At 39.6% G+C, this 10,788-nt stretch overlaps 1 protein-coding gene across 3 annotated transcripts; it reads left to right on the top strand.

Moving 5' to 3' along the window:
- The first annotated feature begins 1,504 nt into the window (after positions 1-1,504).
- LOC112259788 (cilia- and flagella-associated protein 251-like) lies at positions 1,505-10,731 on the top strand. Of its 3 annotated transcripts, none has more exons than XM_042328167.1 (7): positions 1,505-2,020; positions 4,456-4,818; positions 5,411-5,550; positions 8,569-8,662; positions 8,802-8,948; positions 9,799-9,916; positions 10,133-10,731. In XM_042328167.1, exons 2-7 carry the CDS (start codon positions 4,501-4,503, stop codon positions 10,231-10,233), a joined length of 918 nt encoding a protein of 305 aa, XP_042184101.1. In that variant the 5' UTR covers positions 1,505-2,020; positions 4,456-4,500; the 3' UTR covers positions 10,234-10,731. The 3 variants fall into 3 exon arrangements, with proteins under 3 accessions (XP_042184101.1, XP_042184100.1, XP_042184099.1); XM_042328166.1 differs by having other exon boundaries at positions 4,451-4,818; XM_042328165.1 differs by having other exon boundaries at positions 1,506-2,020; positions 4,431-4,818.
- Positions 10,732-10,788: the final 57 nt, after the last annotated feature.

Genomic DNA, 10,788 nt, shown 5'->3' with positions numbered 1-10,788 from the left:
TGTATTTGATTTTGGTCTCTCTCTCTCTGACCTGTGATACAGAGTCATTTTAGATTTATGTTAACTCTCATATTGAATTACATCGGATAATTTGTGAGGAAAATGTCACAACAAACAGACTGATAACCCAAATCATATTTCCTACAGTCTATACAACCCAGTTTACTGTATCTTTACTGTGGAAGGTCAATTTTTGATAAAAGCAAATCGTGGCTCCCGAGTGGTGCAGCGGTCTAAGGCACTACATCTCAGTGCAAGTGGCGTTACTAGAGACCCTGGTTTGATTCCAGGCTGTATCACAACCTGTGGTGATTGGGAGTCCCATAGGGTGACACCCAGCGTCGTCTGGGGTAGGCTGTCATTGTGCATGAAGAGTTTGTTCTTAACGGACTTGCCTGGTTAAATTAAAAGTATTGCTGAGTCTACCAAAATCATAAGCTTCAGACACTGTGCTATTTTTTTATTCAATCTTTATTTAACTAGGCAAGTCAGAACAAATTCTTACTTACAATGCCAGCCTACCCTGGTGACGCTGGGCCAATTGCACACCGCCCTATGGGACTCCCAATCATGACGAGATGATATAGTGTAGTGACGCATCTTGCACTGAGATGCAGTGTCGCATCTTGCACTGAGATGCAGTGCCTTAGACCGCTACGCCACTCAGGAGCCTGACTGCACTGTACAAGTATTGTACAAGTATTCATTTTCCTTCTGACTGCAGTATATACTAAGTACATGTACAAGACAAAATACATCTTTAACACATTTAACCTCTTCCAGTTTCTAATAAATTACAATCTATCAATTTTGCGTGTTTCGTAAAGGAGGTTGTAGTGTCTTGGTTTGGCCACAAGACGGCAGTGTAAGCACAGAAATAGAGGATTACGTGAGGAATCACCCTTAATAAGGCCTAAAACTGGGCGTCACTGTTCCTGTCTTGTCACCCACATACACGCACACACACACCAGTCATCGTAAATCATCTCCACTACGATGACATAATGACATTTAACTAATCCCTTGGTTTTAGAGGGAGTTAAACCAAATCATTAATAAAGATAATAGATTACATGCAAATAAATCAGCCCCATGTGAAAGAATTCAAATTGTGGCGAGAATCACAATAGTTAGACCTAAACTTCTGCATAAAAAAGAAACTGCATTAGAATCACAAATGTATTCACTTTCAGAATATATTTAATCGATGTATTTTCACCTTACATCGACTAACATAAACAGAGTAAAGGGTTTACACCCTATTGCATAACCTGCCTAGAGCCATAATAATTTCAACATGGAATTATTAGTGTGCATATATTATGAACTTGTAAGGATTTGCTGGCGTGTGACTTCTTGCCCAAATACAAATGGTGCAAAGGGAATAGCCTACGAAGTTACTAAACACAGTTCACGAACAATTGTCTGTGTTCTCCTTGCTGTCATCTCCCTGTCAATCAGAATTTAAAGTCACCCAATCAAATGTACTTTCTTCAGTTCGGTTGAATGTCAGTAGTCCAGTAAAAACGGTGAAATTGGATACCTAGCAATTTTTCGTTATTTCTTCAGCCCGTCATTTCTCTCCACCCTTCGTCTCTCTTGCTCCCTGTGTGTCCTACCGAAAAGCCGTGAAATTCCTGAAGGTTTACACTTTTGCTTTTATTGTTTTGGCGCACAAATTAGTGGATTTTCTTGGCTACTAAAAACCGTTATAACTTCTAGCCTACTAATGTAACTGCGCCACTTGTAACAAACGATCATTTCAATCATAACCGCAGAACACACGTTGGATAGTCTTGCAGTTCAACGCCCTACTCCGGTTAAAGTGAGCAAGAAATTCAGAATGAAAGAACCGGGGAATGAAAATAAGGGTGGAAAGTAAGGAGGGAGAGGAGGAAGGAGAATAAAGGGAAACTAGGAAGATTTTTTTGCTCAAGGAAGAGATAGAAAGTTATGTGGGCACAATCATCGTCTCCCACGGTTTGACAGGTCAAGAAGTTTCTACTCCCGGGGGAATTTGGTAAGTGATTCTGATAGCTATTAGGTTACACAATCGATCACTGGCTAACTAAACAATATACTTATGTCCTACTTCTATCGCTACGTGTCATGTGTCACTTCTCGTTTTCTCTAGGCTTCCCCTAGACCCACACACTCACTTACTGTCGCCTTTCTGGTGTTTCAGTCTTGAAAACACTTTTCCTTGGTATAACTTTATTTATGTGATTATGCAGTCTTGCACTGTACACACTTCAGATCAAATGTTATTGGTCGCATACACATATTTAGCAGATGTTATTGCAGGGTGTAGCGAAGTGCTTGTGTTCCTAGCTCCAACAGTGCAGTGATACCTAACAATACACACACACACACACACACACATCTAAAAGTAAAATAATGGAATTAAGAAATATTAGGACGAGCAATGTCAGAGTCCGTAGTATACATATAAATGTTTACGCTGAAAAAAAATTACGCAACATGCAACAATTGACAATTTTACACTTCATATAAGGAAATCAGTCAATTTAAATTAAATCATTAGGCCCTAATCTACGGATTCCACATGACTGGGCAAGGGTATAGCCATGGGTGGGTTTGTAGCATCATACCCAAGACCCGAGGCCGTAATCGCTGCCAAGATGCTACAATGTGATGTGATATTTCCATTTTTTTATTTTTTTAAATAAATTTGCTAAAATTGAATCAAAACCTGTTTTGCTTCATCATTATGGGGTAGTGTGTGTAGATTGATGAGCGGGGGAACAATATAATACATTTCAGAATAAGGCTTTAACGTAACAAAATGTGGAAAAAGTCAAGGGGTCTGATAATTTCCAAATGCACTGTATATATATATATATATATATATATATATATATATATATATATATATACACACACACACACACTACGTTCAAACGTTTGGGGTCACTTAGAAATGTCCTTGTTTTTGAAAGAAAAGCACATTTTTGGTCCATTAAAATAACATCAAATTAATCAGAAATACAGTGTAGACATTGTTAATGTTGTAAATTACTATTGTAGCTAGAAACGGATGATTTTTAAAGTTATCTATATAGGCATACAGAGGCCCATTATCAGCAACCATCACTCCTGTGTTCTAATGGCACGTTGTGTTAGCTAATCCAAGTTTGTCATTTTAAAAGGCTAATTGATCATTAGAAAACCCTTTTGCAATTAATTATGTTAGCACAGCTGAAAACTGTTGTTCTGATTAAAGAAGCAATAAAACTGGACTTCTTTAGACTAGTTGAGTATCTGGAGCATCAGAATTTGTGGGTTTGAATACAGGCTCAAAATGGCCAGAAACAAAGTACTTTCTTCTGAAACTCGTCAGTCTGTTCTTGTTCTGGGAAATGAAGGCTATTCCATGCAAGAAATTGCCAAGAAACTGAAGATCTCGTACAACGCTGTGTACTACTCCCTTCACAGAACAGTGCAAACCGGCCCTAACCAGAATGAAAAGGAGTGGGAGGCCCCGGGGCACAAATGAGCAAGAGGACAAGTACATTAGAGTGTCTAGTTTGAGAAATAGATGCCTCACAAGTCCTCAGCTGGTAGCTTCATTAAATATTACCCACAAAACACCAGTCTCAACGTCAACAGTGAAGAGGCGACTCCGGGATGCTGGCCTTCTAGGCAGAGTTCCTCTACCCAGTGTCTGTGTTCTTTTACCCATCTTAATCTTTTCTTTTTATTGGCCAGTCTGAGATATGACTTTTTCTTTGCAACTCTGCCTAGAAGGCCAGCATCCCGGAGTCGCCTCTTCACTGTTGACGTTGAGACTGGTGTTTAGTACTTTAAAGTATTTTTACTTAAGTACTTTACACTACTGCTGTTGCCACATAATAGACACTGTTAGCATAGTATCATTAGTACATTGGAACTCTTGATATTAGTTTTCCAAGGATTCAGTATGTTCCATGTCAATTTTCCATCCTCCCGAGTGGTGCAGCAGTCTAAGGCACTGCATCTCAGTGCTCAAGACGTCACTACATACCCTGGTTCGATTCCAGGCTGTATCACAACCAGCCGTGATTGGGAGTCCCATAGGGCGGCGCACAATTAGCCCGGGTTTGGCCGGGGTAGGCCGTCATTGTAAATAAGAGTTTGTTCTTAACTGACTTGCCTAGTTAAAGGTTTAAAAAAAAGTATATTTTTAAAAACAACCGTATCTTGTCTCCTCTGTTGTCACTAACTTCAAGTCATCCTAAAATATGTTCCTTTGAATAATGTTTATAGCTTCTTCAAAGTCAAATTGTCTCCTTGCATATCATAATTTTGAAGTAGCAGGCCTAACACCAAGCAGTGTAATATAGTTGTTTTAACAGTAGGTTCGTATTTATTTATAGCCTGTTTATAAAGTATTAATAAAGAACTATTTAGTCTTTCTGTTATACCAACAGAACTGCCCTGTCCTCCCCAGAGCAGTGTGAAATCTACCCACCCTGGAACTCTCTCCTACTGACACAAGAGATGGAGGGAGTAAAGGAGAGAGAGAGGGAGGGAGTAAAGGAGAGAGAGAGGGAGCGGGGAGAGGAGAAAGAGAGCGACGAGATGGAGGAAGAGGAGAAAGAGAGCGACGAGATGGAGGAAGAGGAGAAAGAGAGCGAGGCTGAAGAGGAAGGTGATGAAGAGGAGGAGGATGAAGATGCAGAGGGAGCAGCGTTGGTGTGGCAGGAGGGCTCGTACGGAGAGGATGACCTGGGCCTACCCATAATGCACTGGGAGGCGCTGAGCCTGCGCATCGCCGAGCTAGAGAAACAGGAAGAGGAAAAGAGAGAGAAGACAAAGGTGTGTGTATGTGTGTCAAAGGTTACAGTTGAATGCTGTCTGTTATTTATGGATGGGGCAGGGGTTTTTGGACAGGGAGAGGAGATGGGGACATAGAGAGCAGAGGGGGATGAGGTGGGAGAAGGCAAGGGTCAGGGTTTGAATACTGTCAGTTACTGAAGGATGGGGACAGGTGATACAGTTTAGGCCTGTGATCTGTTTGTTGGAGGGAAGTGTGCTATGTGTGTCAGTGAAGCTGTGTTACAAACAAACGTTTTCCATTAATGGAATTTCATTAAGTCAAGTGCTCTGTTCAGTGGCTAGTTTTGCATTGAAAGCAGTGATGTAGTTCAACATAAAATAACATGGGTAAATGCTGGTCACAGTGAATAAAGTACCGCTCCCTTTACTTTTAAAGTATGTTTCTGAAATAGAAAATAGGTGACTCAACACTCACTCAAAATAAAAAGAAGGTGCTGAAACAGCGTTTCCGTGAGTTAACACTACATCTCTGGTTGAAAGATACCACATACACAATTGTTAGTAACTAAAGGTTTTACATACAAGGGATACCCTCCATATCTTGCGCTTCCTAAATCTAATTCATTTCTAGTCTTCCAGTGTCCTGGAACGAGGGAAGATGCTGTCCATGAGCTGGCCAGGAGAGAGAGATCGAGGGAAGAGTAAAGATTGCTGGGAGGACAGAGGAGAGGCGGAGGACTGCAATAGCCGCGTGACAGCCCTGACCGCTCGGTACGAAGCATGATGCTGTCTACGAAACATAATGTTATGATAGTGTTGATAAACAGTATAGTAAAATTACAGTCCCCAGCCAGATAGTAATGCAGCAACCCTGGCATTGATAAACATGATGTCTTTGAATTGTTTTTTTACAATGGTTGAATGAATAAACTAAAACGACATCTTTACCAATGAATAAACTAAAACGACATCTAGACCGATGAATAAACTAAAACGACATCTAGACCGATGAATAAACTAAAACGACATCTAGACCGATGAATAAACTAAAACGACATCTTTACCGATGAATAAACTAAAACGACATCTAGACCGATGAATAAACTAAAACAACATCTTTACCGATGAATAAACTAAAACGACATCTAGACCGATGAATAAACTGAAAAGACATCTAGACCGATGAACAAACTAAAACAACATCTTTACCGATGAATAAACTAAAACGACATCTAGACCGATGAATAAACTAAAACGACATCTAGACTGATGAATAAACTAAAACGACATCTTTACCGATGAATAAACTAAAACGACATCTAGACCGATGAATAAACTGAAAAGACATCTAGACCGATGAATAAACTAAAACGACATCTAGACCGATGAATAAACTAAAACGACATCTTTACCAATGAATAAACTAAAACGACATCTAGACCGATGAATAAACTAAAACGACATCTAGACCGATGAATAAACTAAAACGACATCTTTACCGATGAATAAACTAAAACGACATCTAGACCGATGAATAAACTAAAACGACATCTTTACCGATGAATAAACTAAAACGACATCTAGACCGATGAATAAACTAAAACAACATCTTTACCGATGAATAAACTAAAACAACATCTAGACCGATGAATAAACTAAAACGACATCTTTACCGATGAATAAACTAAAACGACATCTAGACCGATGAATAAACTGAAAAGACATCTAGACCGATGAATAAACTAAAACGACATCTAGACCGATGAATAAACTAAAACGACATCTAGACCGATGAATAAACTAAAACGACATCTAGACCGATGAATAAACTAAAACGACATCTAGACCGATGAATAAACTAAAACAACATCTTTACCGATGAATAAACTAAAACGACATCTAGACCGATGAATAAACTAAAACTACATCTTTACCGATGAATAAACTAAAACGACATCTAGACCGATGAATAAACTAAAACGACATCTAGACCGATGAATAAACTAAAACGACATCTTTACCGATGAATAAACTAAAACGACATCTTTACCGATGAATAAACTAAAACGACATCTTTACCGATGAATAAACTAAAACGACATCTTTACCGATGAATAAACTAAAACGACATCTAGACCGATGAATCAACTACGTCACGCTGGTGTAAAGGATTTTGGAGACAGGCGCAGGAATACACAATAAGGGTTTTTAATACACCCTAAACAAACACGTATACAAAAACACTGGGCTGAACCTAAACAAGAGAGGGCACAAATATAACATGCTAATCAGGGGAAATGGGAACCAGGTGTATGTTATCAGACAAGACAGTCCGGGGTTGATGATAATGGAACCAGGTGTGTGTTATCAGACAAGACAGTCCGGGGTTGATGATAATGAATCCCGTTCAGTGAAACCTAGAAGTCAGTAGTGATGTAGACCTCCGGAACTGGTGAAAAGAATGAGCAGCAGTACCGGGGGGATCCGTGACAAATAAACTAAAACTACATCTAGACAGATTTAATAAAGTAAAACTACATCTGGACCGATGAATCAACTACATCTAGACCGATGAATCAACTAAAACTACATCTAGACAGATTTACTGAAATAAAACTACATCTAGACCGATTTACTAAAGTAAAACTACATCTGGACCGATGAATCAACTAAAAGTACATCTAGACCGATTTACTAAAATAAAACTACATCTGGACTGATGAATCAACTACATCTAGACCGATGAATCAACTAAAACTACATCTAGACCGATGAATCAACTAAAACTACATCTAGATCGATTACTAAAATAAAACTACGTCTAGACAGATTTACTGAAATAAAACTACATCTAGACAGATTTACTAAAATAAAACTATATCTAGACAGATTTACTAAAATAAAACTACATCTAGACCGATGAATCAACTAAAACTACATCTAGATCGATTACTAAAATAAAACTACATCTAGACAGATTTACTGAAATAAAACTACATCTAGACAGATTTACTAAAATAAAACTACATCTAGACCGATGAATCAACTAAAACTACATCTAGATCGATTACTAAAATAAAACTACATCTAGACAGATTTACTGAAATAAAACTACATCTAGACCGATGAATCAACTAAAACTACATCTAGATCGATTACTAAAATAAAACTACATCTAGACAGATTTACTGAAATAAAACTACATCTAGACAGATTTACTGAAATAAAACTACATGTAGACAGATTTACTAAAATAAAACTACATCTAGACCGATGAATCAACTAAAACTACATCTAGACCGATTTACTAAAATAAAACTACATCTGGACAGATTTACTAAAATAAAACTACATCTGGACAGATTTACTGAAATAAAACTACATCTAGACAGATTTACTGAAATAAAACTACATCTAGACAGATTTACTAAAATAAAACTACATCTAGACCGATGAATCAACTAAAACTACATCTAGACCGATTTACTAAAATAAAACTACATCTGGACAGATTTACTGAAATAAAACTACATCTAGACCGATGAATCAACTAAAACTACATCTAGACCGATTTACTAAAATAAAACTACATCTGGACAGATTTACTGAAATAAAACTACATCTAGACAGATTAACTAAAATAAAACTACAGTATAGACTGATTCTTGCCCAGAAGGTTGTGAGTTTGTGTCTCACCTTTGACCTTTACGCTTCTCCCGCCGTTTCATCACACAAGTGGGATTTGTTCATGATTCTAACACCAACGAAAAAATGGTTCGTCCTCCTCAGTCTTTCAAATCAGATGAACCTACAGCTGTGCTTCATCAATGACAGCGGGAGCGAAGAAGAGGAGGAGGATTCTGGGGTAACGATTTGCACAAAGGTAAGTACACCCTCAAAAGGTAAGGTCAGTCATAGGTAGAGTGCTACAACTAATATCAATCAGAAAGAAAATAAAGTTTTATTTTAATTCCAAATCTCGATCTTAAAGCCCTGTCACCATTTTGTTTTGGCCACTACAGAATTCCAAAATGGTGGTAAAGAATGCTTCCGGCGTGCAGGTGTCCCAGCAGCCCCAGTCCCCAGCTGCAACCAAAAGCAAATCATCAGGCTTCAAGGCTGCGCTGAGTGCACTCAAAAACAAGCTGAGAACAGAACAGAAACGGAAGGTGAGAGAGATTATAGGTTTAAGCAATATGGCGCTTGCTTTCCCTTGCCTTCTGATACAACCCTTGACATCTACTGGAGTGGTTAGGAAGGAGGGACTAATAAGGGCTGATCATCGTACTGTCCTCGAGGCCCACAGTGTTTGGTTCTTTGGTTTTATCCTCAGTTATCTTATATTCTGCCCTTCACCATGTCCCCTGTGTCTCAGGGTCTAACCAGTTATTCTGCCCTTCACTCTGTCCCCTGTGCCTCAGGGTCTAACCAGTTATTCTGCCCTTCACTCTGTCCCCTGTGTCTCAGGGTCTAACCAGTTATTCTGCCCTTCACTCTGTCCCCTGTGTCTCAGGGTCTAACCAGTTATTCTGCCCTTCACTCTGTCCCCTGTGCCTCAGGGTCTAACCAGTTATTCTGCCCTTCACTCTGTCCCCTGTGTCTCAGGGTCTAACCAGTTATTCTGCCCTTCACCATGTCCCCTGTGTCTCAGGGTCTAACCAGTTATTCTGCCCTTCACTCTGTCCCCTGTGTCTCAGGGTCTAACCAGTTATTCTGCCCTTCACTCTGTCCCCTGTGTCTCAGGGTCTAACCAGTTATTCTGCCCTTCACTCTGTCCCCTGTGTCTCAGGGTCTAACCAGTTATTCTGCCCTTCACTCTGTCCCCTGTGTCTCAGGGTCTAACCAGTTGTTCTGCCCTTCACTCTGTCCCCTGTGTCTCAGGGTCTAACCAGTTATTCTGCCCTTCACTCTGTCCCCTGTGTCTCAGGGTCTAACCAGTTATTCTGCCCTTCACTCTGTCCCCTGTGTCTCAGGGTCTAACCAGTTATTCTGCCCTTCACTCTGTCTCCTGTGTCTCAGAGCCTAGTGTGTGGTGATCCACTGTTGAAGAATAGAAAGCGAGACCATAGTGACCTGCAGGCCTCCAGTCTCAAAGAACTCAACACTCACAGAAACTCTCTCAATAAGGCAATACAAGGTGAGGGTCACTCGGCTAATACACTGGATATACTTTGATATTAGATATAGGCTACATTATATTTAATAGATGCAGTATATTTCACCTTTTTCATTAAGAAGTTATACTAACCTTGTTATTTTACCTTAATTTCACCTTTGTCAAATGATCTGTTAAACACTGCCTTTGACCTTACATTTTGTGTGTGTGTGTGTGTGTGTGTGTGTGTGTCATCAGACCTGAGCACTGAGCTGGTGGTTCACCTCCAGGCTCGAGACCAGCTGAGGACGGAACAGGACGCCATGCTGCTGGAGGTACAGGATATGACATCACTCTGACCCAGTCCCAGGCAAGATGGGGGACAGTTTGTGCTGCAGATTTCGTACTAGAAATTCCTCTCCGGGGTTCAATCTCTATGACAAGGCCCATCACTATAGAATCCTTCTAATCATTCTAATTCTATGGTGAGTGTCATCACATAAAATGGAATCCTGGTGTCGGTGATGTCACAATTAATCGATGACGGATTAGACGCCGAAAGGATGAGTCAAATCACTGTGAAGAGACTGCATCACTCCTAAAGACTGTTGAATTGAATTGCACAGCGTTTTCGTTTTTCTTTTTATACCCAGTGAGCAAAACTGGTTGAAATGACATCATTACACCCAGTTTTACATTCATTATGACATCACGTCGACCAGTTTTGTTTTCCCTCTGTGTTTTTGTTTGTTTGTGGGAAATCAAATGTGTATGTCTGGACTGTTAATGTTTTAGTGTTTTAGGGGGAAATAACTGGAATATTATAAGGGATGAATAAATTACCATTGCTTCCCATGGATCGATCTAGCTCTAATGTCATTGTCATCCAAGTGTTGAAATGTAATGGTTGTTTG

Source organism: Oncorhynchus tshawytscha, linkage group LG10 (assembly GCF_018296145.1).
Source record: "Oncorhynchus tshawytscha isolate Ot180627B linkage group LG10, Otsh_v2.0, whole genome shotgun sequence".
NCBI classification, from domain to species: domain Eukaryota; kingdom Metazoa; phylum Chordata; class Actinopteri; order Salmoniformes; family Salmonidae; genus Oncorhynchus; species Oncorhynchus tshawytscha.
This window is presented reverse-complemented; position numbering and strand designations above follow the sequence as displayed.

Excerpts from the sequence above, each read along its gene's own strand:
- LOC112259788 (XM_042328167.1), top strand. The coding sequence starts at position 4,501 with ATGGAGGGAGTAAAGGAGAGAGAGAGGGAGGGAGTAAAGGAGAGAGAG. Across the intron at positions 5,551-8,568 it reads GTGACAGCCCTGACCGCTCG|TCTTTCAAATCAGATGAACC; the intron begins GTACGAAGCATG and ends CGTCCTCCTCAG. Across the intron at positions 9,917-10,132 it reads TCTCAATAAGGCAATACAAG|ACCTGAGCACTGAGCTGGTG; the intron begins GTGAGGGTCACT and ends GTGTGTCATCAG.